Source organism: Malania oleifera, chromosome 7, assembly GCF_029873635.1.
Source record: "Malania oleifera isolate guangnan ecotype guangnan chromosome 7, ASM2987363v1, whole genome shotgun sequence".
NCBI lineage: Eukaryota > Viridiplantae > Streptophyta > Magnoliopsida > Santalales > Ximeniaceae > Malania > Malania oleifera.
This window is the reverse complement of record NC_080423.1, coordinates 51,729,283-51,743,466: the sequence shown is the minus strand read 5'-3', so window position 1 is coordinate 51,743,466 and position 14,184 is coordinate 51,729,283. Positions and strand designations below refer to the sequence as shown.

The following is a 14,184-nucleotide window of genomic DNA, read 5'->3' as shown; positions in this document are numbered from 1 at the left end:
CAATAAATTTCTCCAAAAAATATTTTTCCAAATAAAAGAATATGAGAGAAATTTAATCTTTGAAAACATGAAAAATAGAAAGGCCTTCAAGCAATATACATATAGAGAATGTTATATACTCAAGCCTCTTCAAATATAACCCCAAAAATATTTTCCCCAAAAATGGTTCTCAAAAGAAGAGACTAGGAGATATTTTAATCTTTGAAAATATATCACAAATGAAAGAAGAAGACCATCAAGCAATATATACGTATATGATATATGCTCAAACCTCTTCACATAAAACCCCCAAGAATATTTTCTCCCAAAATGATTTTCAAATAAAAGAAGAGTAGGAGAAAAATGAGAATTTAAAGAACAAATGGGGTATAAAAGTGCATGGACGGAAATAGAAAGAGTAGAGTAGAATAAAAATTTAGTATAATACAATTTAGAATATGTTTGTATATTTTAGAATTTTAGAAATTTGCATTTTAATAGTTGATACATATATTTGTAATAAAACTAATTAGTGTTCTGATAATAAAAATAATTTAAATTTATTTATGTCCATTGAAAAAAAAATTTATGTAAGAACTCACTCGGGTTCGGGTCCTTACACACTTGCTTCTAGTCTTTCCTACTAATTTTCTCTGTTTGTACATATAGAAACTCCAAAAAGACATAACTCATGTTGTTTCTCCCTATTCTTTTCATTTGTAATATTGTATTTTTCTTTTGTATTATTTTCTTGTTCAACATGACTATTCTTTTTCTCTTTCTTTCTACTTTGAGTTTCTCTCATTTGAACTAATTCATTCTTCTAAGAAATAAAAGAAAAATTTTGATTTCACACATTATTAAAATATAATTTTTAAAATTTTGTATTTAAATTAGAAAATTTTTTAAATTGTAATAATATTTTAGATAGAAAAAATAAAATAGAAATAAAAAATGAACTTATTTATTTATTTATTTTTCAAAACAAATTCCTTATTCCAGATAAAGTAGCAAATCTAAGACGCACATTATTAATTAAAACTCGCATCAAAATATAATTATATATATAAATTTAAGTATTAACATGACATTTCGTCATCAATTAAATGAAGATTTGAGGTTAAAAAGCATTTAAGATACTTCCATCTTTTTTATTTTTACTATGATGGAAATTACCTTTTAAAGAAAAAAGTTTTTGGTATGAAATTCGAGGGGACACCAGCCCACGTGCAGAGGGCCGAACAACTAGCATTAATATTTTATAAAATAAAATAAAAAACACATGAAGAAAGGTCGTTTGAGAAAACATAATCTCTACTTCTCCCAACAACCCCTCCACTCTCTTCTTCTCTTATTTTTGCCCTTAAATTTTTTCCTACAAGCAAGCAGGTGGCCATTTCAAAAGGTCAAGTTCTATCCTCTCTCTCTCTCTCTCTCTCTCTCCTGTGCCTGTGCCTGTGCTTGAAGTCGCTTCTCATCTCATCGTACGGCGTAGTAATCAGTTAAGTAAAGGATGAATTTGGTGTTGAAATTACATCGCCCTTCATCAGCTGCTGCTGCTGCTGCTGCTGCCATCTTCTGCTGCATCTGCTTCCTCTTCTCTCTGTTTCCCCAACGTTCTAATGCTCAAACTCCCACCACAGACCCATCAGAAGGTACCTCTCTCTCTCTCGTGTATATTTTATATATACTTTCTTTTTTGTGGAGTCTTCATTCCATAAATTTTTTAAACATGTAAAATTAAAACAAAATTTCAAAAAACCTTATCATCTTCTATGAGTAATTGTGACCGGAGTGAGTTGCTTTTCTTAAACATGTAATTGCTTATATTTCAAAGCGTTCTGATTAAACAAGTCAAAAAAATATTTAATGGTATTAGTTGAGGAAAAACTAGTTCCGTGATTGTTTTTTTTTTTTTTTTTCCCCGTAAATTAATCAGATCGGTGCTAGAAAAAAGCTTTGAATTACTTTGAAAAATAAGTATTTTAAATATAAAAATACTACTTATTAACATACACACCTAATTCAAGTGGCAAATAGAAATTTTATCTGTCATTATCTGTATAATTAACGTGCAAACATCGCATAATTGCCTTGTAATTAATCCATAATTACCATAAATCTGTTTACTTTTGGACATTCTAAAAAATATCAATAAAAAGCGAATTCATAGTTGATGAGGTTGGCCCACCATACAATAATTATGGCTGCATGAAATTCCAAAGTGTTGATGAGGTTGGCAGGCGACATAAAATTCTAAATTTTTTATTAAATTATGCAATAGAAAAACATAGATAATGAATTAATTTCGTAAACAAACAAAAAAAGATTAGAAAAATGATAAAGAGGCAGAGGGGTGACGTTGCTCGGAACAGATAATCCTCTGACAAGCTATCAGTGGAAATATGTATGGCCGGCTCTTCATTAATCCCTTGCCCACGCTCCAAAAATTTTAGGACTTCTTAAATTTTTTTAATATAATAATATTAAAATTATTTATGAAATTTATGTATTTGGTGGATAAGGTGGTTAAAATTATTTGATATATCTAAAAAATTAATTTTAAATAAAAATAAAAATTAAATAAAATATTAAAAATTTATAATTAGGTCCCATATTGTGAAGGGTCACTCTGTACATACGTTAACTTTTCCCAAATTCAATATAATTTATAAAATCGTTTTGTCTTTTTTGGGAGTACGCTGTTTTGGAATACAGAGCTTCCTTTTAATTACTAGCAGCCAAAATTTGTGTCCTCAATCAGAGCGCACATGGTGCATGCCTCATCTAGTAAATCCTTTGTTCTTTTTTTTTATCCCCTCATATATATTTTAATGTTTTATATTTTTTAGAAAAAAAAAACAAAAATATATGATTAAAGTTGTTTTAATTTATTAACCTAATTCTTAAAATATGACCTCAATTCCTAATTTATTAATGAGCATCTATTTGCTTTTATTTATATATAACTATACAACTAAAAAAAAAAAAAGCATGCAAAGTAAACTAAGACCAAGAGAAAATTAAAATAAAGGAGTCCCAAAATTTTAATGTATGTGAGACGCAACTCGCACCATTCCCACTTTTAAAATATGTTTAGGCCACGTATATATAGCTGTATCCCTTGCATAGGTAGATAGATGTCAAAACCTATTATAGGCTATAGCCCTTTAGTTTATGCATTTGACATGTGAAAATATCCTTTCATCCACCGCAAGATGGTGTTTTTGAGCCTTAATTTTACTGTTTAATTGAGCCTTAATTTTACAGTTTAATTAAAGTTGTCAAAATACACAAATGCAAACTGAGAAATTCACATTTTCAAATAAAAATGTGAGTATAAGTTACACCATAAAAGCTACTCTATCTCTCATTTTACACTCGTTTTCACTACCTTTCTATTTTCAAAATTTCTAATCTGAATGTCTCAAGTTCTATATCTAATTATATATATATATATATATATATATATATATATATATATATATCTATTTTTTATCCTCTTCTAAGGTTCGAATATGATATCTCCAATTTAAAATTTCCATCCAACCTAGGACCTCTAAGACGCATACAAGTCTCAAGTTTTAACATTAGCCTTTAAGAGACAAATTTTGATATATTAATTATCTCCTGAGATTTTCATCTCAAGTCGCTCTTATTTTAACATGTGAATATAAAGTAAGTAAATTTCTTCCCTTCTTTTTTTTTTTTTCCCCATTATTTTTTGCATCTTAGTTTGAAAAGTATAATCCATATATATTCACTTGTAAGAGTGCAAAAAAACCCCACACATGACTTTAAGATGACAGGCCGAGACCATGCATGCATTCAGAATTTTGGGCAGCAAACAAGGCATGAGTGAGAACAGGCTTTAGGATAAAAATAAAAAAAACCAAAGGGTGGTAGGTCAGAACTCAGAAGAGTCGGAGCTTTGAAAGAATGACAATGACGTTAACATTTGAAATGCATATGATCAACGGGCTCTGCCCTTTCTCTTTTATATATATATATATATATATAAGGGATGTCGCTGTCGTCTATGGGCGGCCAGCCAGGGAGCATGAGGAGAGGATGCATCATTTGTTTCGTCATTTATTGTTTAGCTCGCTTCCCTAGTAAGCAGTATTTCTTTTTGTGCCAATTTTTTTCAACAGCATTGAAGCACCGGCGAAATTGTTGCGAGTTGGGAGTCTTTAACATTGATTTGTGTGAAATTTAATAAAATTTCAGTTTGACTTGTAAAAGTTTAGTTGTAGAAATACTTCTCCTTTGAATTTTAAGTTTTCTATATGCTAATAAAAACGTCCCATTATAATTATTTTCAAAATTTTAAATATTTTTTATAAGAATTTTTTGTTTTTAAAAAAAAGAATCTAAATTTTTTCTATATATTTGCAAATGGGAGTTAAGTTAGGTGACTTTTTTGTAACTTTTTGAAAACTAAGTCCCTTATATTCATATATATATTAGAAATCTTATTTACAAGAGTGAGGCGTTTATTATGTGAAATATTTTTGTTTGAAATTTTTAGATGATGTGATATTATCATCATTTGTCATTTTTTTTCAATGTAAAAATTTAGCTAATATTAAAATGTTTAAAAGTTCTATTTAACAAATATTAAAATATATATTTTCATCTTTAACTAATAATTTTCAAGTAAATCACTGGTTGTACAAAACAATTATATCTTCATTTAATAAGCTGAGCTGAGGCGGCTCCTTTAAAGGGCTAAAGTCCATTGCTGAAGCTTCCTTCCACATTGAATGTGGTAGGATGTGGGCTCTATCCCTCTTCTCTAAATATAGCTTGTCCCCTTCTACTTGTCAATAAATTCAACTAGGCATACATTTAGTGCGGCAGACGCATTCGAAAATCATGTTGAGGTTCAGTGTCCTCGCAATTTGGCTAGGCTTGCATTTAAACTGGCGTATATTGTCATGCATGCGCCTTCAGCCTTAATTAGTATTAACTAGTATAAATTCACATCGTGTTACCTCAACTTAAATCTATAGACTGAATTATATAAGAGATCATAATTGAATTGGAAGTGACAGAGGAAGCTTATGTGTGTGTTTGTGGTGTGGTGGCGACAGCGAGAGCGCTGAACTCCCTACTCCAGCAGTGGGATGCAGAGGCAGTGCCGCTGTGGAACATAAGCGGGAACCCTTGCACCGGATCTGCTGTCAACACAAGCATGTTCGAGGACCCTTCTAATAATCCTGCCATTGTCTGCGACTGCAGTGGCGCCACCTGCCATATCACCAAGCTGTATGTAACCTCTCTCTCTCTCTCTCTCTTCAGTTTTCTTCTTTCGAAAATTTTCCAACCATGCGCATGCGCGAGGATGGACCAAACTGGAGTTTTTCCTTGGGTATATACATGATGGGGATGGGGTGAGTTTTTTCCTATTTTAACTTTTTTTAAAAAAAATATATTAAATAATATCTCATTCTGGGAAGTATTTCTCAGAATGACTCTGACGTAATCTCGCTACTCCAAGTAGCAAGATTTGCCATGTGTCACTCCAAAAATTATTTTCCTAAAAAATTATTATTTTAGATTTTTTTTTTTTTTTTTAAATGTCGTGTATGTCTACCCTAGCTGGTCGGCTCATTCCCGTTGCTTACTTGCTTCACCATTAATTATCCGCTACCAGCTAGTCCTAGCCAGTGGCAGAGGCAGGTGGCGGTTGCTAATGCTGCCACAAAAAGTCCAGATCCCAAGAGGTAGGGTTGGAAGGGCAGCTTTGATGGTATGAAATTACTAGGTTGCCCTCATTATGATTTGATGTTTTTTGGAGTTCCTATTGTTAGACAAATAATAATAATAAAAAAATATTTTTTTGTACACCAATTCTTTTTTACGTTCATATGGCTAAAAAGTTTAAGGAGTCACTTTTTTCTTTTTGTTGAGCAAAAAAGTAAAAATGCACTGCATGTCTACTCTAACTGTTAATTTATTTAAAAAAAAAATTTCTAAACAATGAAAAATTAGTTATTTTTTAAATATTTTTTTTAAACTAGAAAGAAATATTATAAATATTTTCCATAACTAAATAGATTATCAATTATTTTTCCGAGAAATGTATTGTTTAATATATTTTTTTTAAAAAAAAGGACAAATTGGGAATATATATATATATATATATATATATATATATATATATGAAAACTTTAAAAAAATAAAGATTTAGTTTAAATGTAAAAATAATTTAATTATTTATTTAGTTTAAAAAATATTTAAAAATTAGCTAATTTTTTATTTTTTAGAAATTTTTTTTTAAAAAAAATTAACATTAGAGTAGACATGCTGCATTTTTACTTTTTTGCTCAACAAAAAAAAAAAGTGACTCCTTAAACTTTTTAGCCATATGAACGTAAAAAGGAAGTGGTGTACAAAAAAATAAATTTTTATTATTATTATTTGTCTAACAATAGGAACTCCAAAAAACATCAAATCATAATGAGGGCAACCTAATAATTTCATACCATCAAAGCTACCCTTTCAACCCTACCTCTTGGGATCTGGACTTTTTGTGGCAGCATTAGCAACCGCCACCTGCCTCTGTCACTGGCTAGGATTAGCTGGTAACAGATAATTAATGGTGAAGCAAGTAAGCAACGGGAATGAGCCAACCCAGCTAGGGTAGACATGCATGGCGATTGACAAGCTTATCATTTTTTTTTAAATATCTTAAATAATAATTTTTTTAAAAAATAATTTTTGGAGTAACACGTGGCAAATCTCGCTACTTGAAGTAGCGAGATTTGTTTAAATCTCGCTATTTGGAATAACGAGATTACATCAGAATCATTCTAGGAATATTTTCTAAAATGAGGTATTATTTAATATAGTTTTTAAAAAAAAAGTTAAAATGGGAAAAAACTTATGTTGTTTCAGATCTGACATGACACCAATAATACATGCATTTCTTATTGAAAAGTATTATAAATGCAGAACAATTGTGTCAGACTTTTCAAACCATTCATTGGATGTAGATTGTAGGGTCCATAAATGTGAGTGGATGACGCAATAAAATTTGCGTCAATTATATAATTATTGGATTAAAATTGACCAAAATATAGAGCAATAGTGCCATTCATGGATGTAGGGTCCATTAAGGACTCATTTAGTTGTAAAAAAATTTTATTTTTAATATTTAATTTTTTAAATAATTATAAAAATTTTATTTTTTATTTCTAATATTTGTTTCAAAAATATGAAATAAATAAATAACTTATCTAAACATGTAAAATAATTTATTTTTTTATTTTTATATAAGATAGTATTTGCAATCATGAATTTTAGGATTTAAATTTAGATTTGTGTAGATTTAGAAGAAATTTAAATATATATATATATATATATATATATATACATAAATTAAAGTGTAAGATCCAAATTTCATCCTTACATATGCAAAGAGTTCAAAATTTTTTTAAAAAAATTTATGAAAAGATGTTTCAAACTTTTCTATAAAAATTAAAAAAATTAAAAAATAAGGCGATATTTTTTTAATTATTTAAAAATTTTAAAAGTAAAAATAAAATTATTTTCAAAAACAAATATTGTCAAAATTGTTTATAATTGTTTATTTATTTTATATAAATGTTGTAAAAAAAATAAGCTAATTTTTTTAAAAAAAAAATTAGAAGGTAAAAATAAAAATAAAATTTATTTCCCAAAACTAAGCAAATCCTAAGAATATGTTCAACTTTCTAAGTTGTTCTAGTTTTTTCAACAATTGTAAAAGTCTCAATTTATATGTTAATTTTTCAAGTTTCATATTAAAAGAGTAGATAATAAAGAGTTTGTTTATTTAGCCATGTAAACAAGTTTTTCATGTTTTATTTTTAGACTTTAGAATAATTACAAAAAATAATAGATTTACTAATTTTTTATAATATTTTTATAAAATATTATTTGAAAATACTAATCTTGGGACTTTGGATTTGATTTCTATGAATTTTGAAGAAATTGAGTGCATAATCCATACAAATCAAAGTTTAAGGTCTGAATTTCATACTCACCTAGTTATAGCAATAAGTTAGAAATTAAAAAAAAAAAAAAAAAGATATTTTATAGCTTCTCTTTAAATTTAAAAATATTAAAAATAAGGTGACATATTGTAATTATTTAAAAAATTCAAAATAAAAATAAAACTATTTTCATATGTAAATAGTGTTAAAATATTTTTTTTTATTTATTTATTTTATGCAACTGTAGTAAAACTGAAAAACTAATTTTTTAAAATATTACTATTAGCTTCTCAAAAGTATAATTACTATTGGCTTCTCTTTGCATTTGTAGAACTCAACTTTAAGTGTGCTAATATTCTCACCATGTTACAATTGTTACTTCTTAAAGTTCATTATTGACATGTGTATATCAACCATATAACTTAGTTTAGTTTGGTTCTCTCTCTCTCTCTCTCTCTCTCTCTTCAATTGCTATATGTTAAACAGGAGGGTGTTGCTTTGAACAAACCAGAGGAGAAATCCGGAGAAGTCATCCAAGCTTTGACTTCTCTCACATTTTGGTAAGAAGCTTTTCCCGTATTGGCGTGTTTTCTTTGTTGGCTTTGCATTCTGGGGCATAATTACTCCCTTCCACCGCAAGTAGATGCATGGACAAAACTCTTATTTTTACCATTAAATAATTTCATCCTCTTATGTGGCAGAATCCCATAAGAAAATCCAAAATAAATCTTTAAAATACTTGTTGGAAGTATAAATTTTCTATGTAAACAGTCTAGAATTTGTGTAATATTAGATATAATTAACAAGGCATTTTGTAGGACATATTGTCTACACCGACTATGACGCAAAATGATGTACATTCAATGTTATACCTAATGTAAAGATTTACTTTTTATGTAATTTTATTTTCTTACTTATAAAAAGTGAAAAGACGGTTACTCCTATCCGTATACCAGCTGGTCTGTCTTACATTCCCGTTGCTTCCTTGCTTCAATCATCCCATTAATTATCCGCTACAGCTATTCCTTAACTACCAGTGGCAGAGGCAGGTGGCGGTTTCTAATGCTGCCACAAAAAGTCCAGATCCCAAGAGGTAGGTTAGAATGGGCACTTTGATGGTCTGAAATTAACTATTTTTCCCCTCATTAGATTTGATGTTTTTGGATTTCCTATTGTTTATAAAAAAACAATAATAGAATAAAAAAAATATTTTTTTGACAAGGCCATTCTTTTTTACACGTTCATATGGCTAAAAATTAAGAGGTGTCCCTTTTTTTTCTTTTTGTTTGAGCACAAAGTAAAATGCACTCATGTCTACTCTAACTGTTAAGTTTATTTAAAAAAAAAATTTTTCTAAACCATAGCACCCTTCGTCTCTTTTTTTTCCCTCTTTTTTTCCCCTCGCCCCCCTCATTCTCCCCTCTTTTCCCTACACTGCCCTCTCCTTATCCCTTTCTTTTTTTCCGGAAATGTATTGTTGTCATCTCTTTTTTTTCACCCCCCCGTCCCCATTAGGGCTCTCTATCTCTCATCATCGTCTCCTCCTTCTCTCTCTCGCCCCTTTTTCCCCACCCTCCGCTTTCGTTTCACCTGTCCCCCTCCTTTCGCTTCTTTCGTTCGTTATCCCCCCTCTTTCCCCCTTCTCGCTCCTTTATTTCTTTTTTCGGCCCTTTTTTTTTTTCCCCCCCCTTCTCGCCTTCGCGTCCTCCCTGCTGCCTTGTGACGGGGGTGGGCGCAACAAAAAACAAAAGTGACTCCTCAACTTTTAGGCCATTGCCGTCCCCCGGACGTGTGTACAAACCCATCAATTTTTCTTATTCATTCCTTTATGTCTAACAATAGGAACTCCAAAAACATCAAATCATAAAGAGGGGGGGGGGGGGGCGGGGGGCAAACTCATACGGTCATACATCAAAGCTACCCTTTGCAACCCTACCCTCTTGGGATCTGGAACTTGTTTTGGCAGCATTATGCACCGCCACCTGCCTCTGTCACCTGCTTGATTTTTGTTTTTAGCTGGTAACAGATAATTAATGGTGAAGGCAAGTACAACGGAATGAGCCAACCCAGCTTAGGGGTAGACATGCATGGCGATTGACAAGCTTATTCAGTTTTTTTTAAAAATAATCTTAAATAATAATTTTTTTAAAAAATATTTTGGAGTAACACGTGGCAAATCTCGCTACTTGAAGTAGCGAGATTTGTTTAAATCTCGCTATTTGGAATACGAGATTACATCAGAATCATTCTAGGAATATTTTCTAAAATGAGGTATTATTTAATATAGTTTTAAAAAAAAAGTTAAAAATGGGAAAAAACTTATGTTGTTTTTCAGATCTGACATGACACCAATAATACATGCATTTCTTATTGAAAAGTATTATAAATGCAGAACAATTGTGTCAGACTTTTCAAACCATTCATTGGATGTAGATTGTAGGGTCCATAATGTGGAGTGGATGAACGCAATAAAATTTGCGTCAATTATATAATTATTGGATTAAAATTGACCAAAATATAGAGCAATAGTGCCATTCATGGATGTAGGGTCCATTAAGGACTCACTTTAGTTGTAAAAAATTTTATTTTTAATATTTAATTTTTTTAAATAATTATAAAAATTTTATTTTTTATTTCTAATATTTGTTTCAAAAATATGAAATAAATAAATAACTTATCTAAACATGTAAATATTATTTTTTATTTTATATAAGATAGATTTGCAATCATGAATTTAGGATTTAAATTTAGATTTGTGTAGATTTAGAAGAAATTTAAATATATCTATATAATATATATAGATATATACATAAATTAAAGTGTAAGATCCAAATTTCATCCCTTACATATGCAAAGAGTTCAAAATTTTTTTAAAAAATTTATGAAAAGATGTTTCAAACTTTTCTATAAAAATTAAAAAAATTAAAAAATAAGGCGATTTTTTTAAATTATTTAAAAATTTTAAAAGTAAAAATAAAATTATTTTCACAAACAAATATTGTCAAAAATTGTTTATAATTGTTTATTTATTTTATATAAATGTTGTAAAAAAATAAGCTATTTTTTAAAAAAAAAATTAGAAGGTAAAAATAAAAATAAAATTTATTCCCCAAACTAAGCAAATCCTAAGAATATGTTCAACTTTCTAAGTTGTTCTAGTTTTTTCAACAATTGTAAAAGTCTCAATTTATATGTTAATTTTCAAGTTTCATATTAAAAGAGTAGATAATAAAGAGTTTGTTTATTTAGCCATGTAAACAAGTTTTTCATGTTTTATTTTTAGACTTTAGAATAATTACAAAAAATAATAGATTTACTAATTTTTTATAATATTTTTATAAAATATTATTTGAAAATACTAATCTTGGGACTTTGGATTTGATTTCTATGAATTTTGAAGAAATTGAGTGCATAATCCATACAAATCAAAGTTTAAGGTCTGAATTTCATACTCACCTAGTTATAGCAATAAGTTAGAAATTAAAAAAAAAAAAAAAAGATATTTTATAGCTTCTCTTTAAATTTAAAAATATTAAAAATAAGGTGACATATTGTAATTATTTAAAAAATTCAAAATAAAAATAAAACTATTTTCATATGTAAATAGTGTTAAAATATTTTTTTTTATTTATTTATTTTATGCAACTGTAGTAAAACTGAAAAACTAATTTTTTAAAATATTACTATTAGCTTCTCAAAAGTATAATTACTATTGGCTTCTCTTTGCATTTGTAGAACTCAACTTTAAGTGTGCTAATATTCTCACCATGTTACAATTGTTACTTCTTAAAGTTCATTATTGACATGTGTATATCAACCATATAACTTAGTTTAGTTTGGTTCTCTCTCTCTCTCTCTCTCTCTCTCTCTCAATTTGTATATGTTAACAGGAGGGTGTATGCTTTGAACAAAAGAGGAGAAATTCCGGAAGTCATCACAGCTTTGACTTCTCTCACATTTTTGTAAGAAGCTTTTCCCGTATTTTTTTCTTTTTTGCTTTGCATTCTTGGGATAAATTACTCCCTTCTACAATGTAGATGCATGGACAAACCTCTTTATTTTTTACCATTAAATAATTTTAATCCTCTCTATGTTGCAGAATCATAAGAAAATCAAAAAATAACTTTTACACTATATTTGGAAGTATAAATTTCTATTTAAAATATAGATTTGTGTAAATTTAGATAAAATTTAACATAATTTTGTATTACATATTGTCTAAATCTATACAAATTTAAATTCAATGTTTCTCCCTAATGTAAAGATACTTTTCTCTAATTTTATTTTCTTACTTCATAAAAATGTGAAAAGACGGTACTCCTCATACCCTCGGACGCTAATAAATGTAGATCCAAAAAAAGAAAAGAAAAGAAAAGTGAATTTCACTCCTAAAATGAAAAGGTACAAAGCGAAAATGAGCTTCTTTTAATTTATTCTTTTCTCTTTGCAGAAAGATTGACCAAAATTACTTCTCTGGCCCTTTACCTGCATTTATTGCCAATTTATCTGCATTGCAATCTTTGTAAGTCCTTCAATTTATAAATCTATTTATCTGCATTTGCATTTTATTGGGCTATCATTCAATTTTCAATCTTAATTAATCTATTTAATTTATCAATTTTAGAAATATATTACAAGTTTAAAGAACTAATATCATAATTTAAATTTCTATTTACGTAATGTAATTATGTATTGTTGGGTTTGAATATTTATATAACTACATATATAATTTGTTCGTAATTGTATAACTGGTTCAGATACATGCCTGTGATTATGTCGATATGTGATTATAGTATTGTCTATACTTATTATTTGTAATTAAATTATATAATAATGTAATTACTACTGTAATTAGGACATTTACATGTATAATTTTATAATTATGGATGACTTAGTTTCAATATGTATGTAATTATACAATTATGTATACGTAAGTAATTTGATTTATTTTAATTTTCTAAACCAAGTAATATGCATGCATGTATGTAATTGCGTAATTATGTGCATACTCAATTGATTCGAGCCGGTTATGCAAACTAATTAATATGAATGCATGCATGTACATAATTGACATAATTACGTACATATTTTTCAATCGAGTAATAGATCAAGTAACCTTCAAAGATTGTAAGTTGTAACAATGGTAATGTTTAAAGATAGTTATAAGTTTCAATTGATAGTATTCAAAAACTATTTTCGTATGCTTCAAAATTAAGTGAGTAAATGGGTTGACCCGTATCTAAATGGATATGAGTCACACAAGAGTTAGATATTTTATATAAATGACTCATAAATGGGACAATGGGTTAAATGATCCTATCCATTTTGATCCTAACCATTTTGACTAATACATGCTCATTTAACATGTCTAGACTATTATCCGATAGGCGTTAGTCCAAAAGTGATTAATAATTTGTTGGGTTTTCCTATTATAACAAAAGGAAAGGATTTCTATAATGACATGGTTTTGAGATCGAAAGCCAATCAATCAACAGTTGAATCTTATTATGCTATTATCACTTTGACTAATTTATTTTTACTAATCATAATTATTTTAAAAAAATACATAGATTTTAAAAAAATAATTAGCTTTAAAGTTTATATAAGCAATAATTTTTTTTAAGAAACACCATACTATTTTCTTTTGAAATCCAAAATTGTTAATAAGAAAGCATCCCAAGATTTTTTTTAAAAAAAATTTATACATTATTCAATAAAATCTAGTACAACTTAAAACGTTAAGATATGAGAGGTAATATATATATATATATATATATTCTAAAAAGGATTTCGAGTTAATGTTGGGTTTCATATTTTGTGGCTCATATCTTTGTATGTATGACATACACAAGGAGAAAAATATAGTAAAATCAATAAGTTAAGGGGAAACTATGTAATTCCTTGTGTTGTTCTTGCTATCATTTGTTCGTTGTGATTGTATTATGTATTTGTTCTTTCATTGATTGTTGTGTTTGATTTCCGCTATAAAAATTCAAGTTTTATACAACAAATTGGTATCAGAGCTTTGTTGTAATGACTTTGGGTACTTCTTCTGCAAAATTTGATGTTGTCAAATTTGATGGAACTGGTAATTTCAGTCCGTGGTAGAGAAGAGTAAAGGATTTGCTTGTGCAACAAGAGATGGTGAAGGCATTGTATGGTGTTCAACTGGAAGGCATGGATGAGGCTAATTTGAAGGAATTAGAGGCAAAGGTTATTGCTA

General features: G+C 28.4%; 1 protein-coding gene across 1 annotated transcript in view; it reads left to right on the top strand.

The window, feature by feature from the left end:
• The first annotated feature begins 1,270 nt into the window (after positions 1-1,270).
• Positions 1,271-14,184, top strand: part of LOC131160837 (probable LRR receptor-like serine/threonine-protein kinase At1g56130) — a 41,928-nt gene continuing 29,014 nt past the window's right edge. Inside the window, exons 1-4 of the mRNA XM_058116717.1 lie at positions 1,271-1,634; positions 5,076-5,250; positions 11,852-11,923; positions 12,412-12,483. Coding sequence (XP_057972700.1) covers positions 1,493-1,634; positions 5,076-5,250; positions 11,852-11,923; positions 12,412-12,483 — 461 coding nt within the window. The 5' untranslated portion in view covers positions 1,271-1,492. The remainder of the gene's footprint in view (positions 1,635-5,075; positions 5,251-11,851; positions 11,924-12,411; positions 12,484-14,184) is intronic.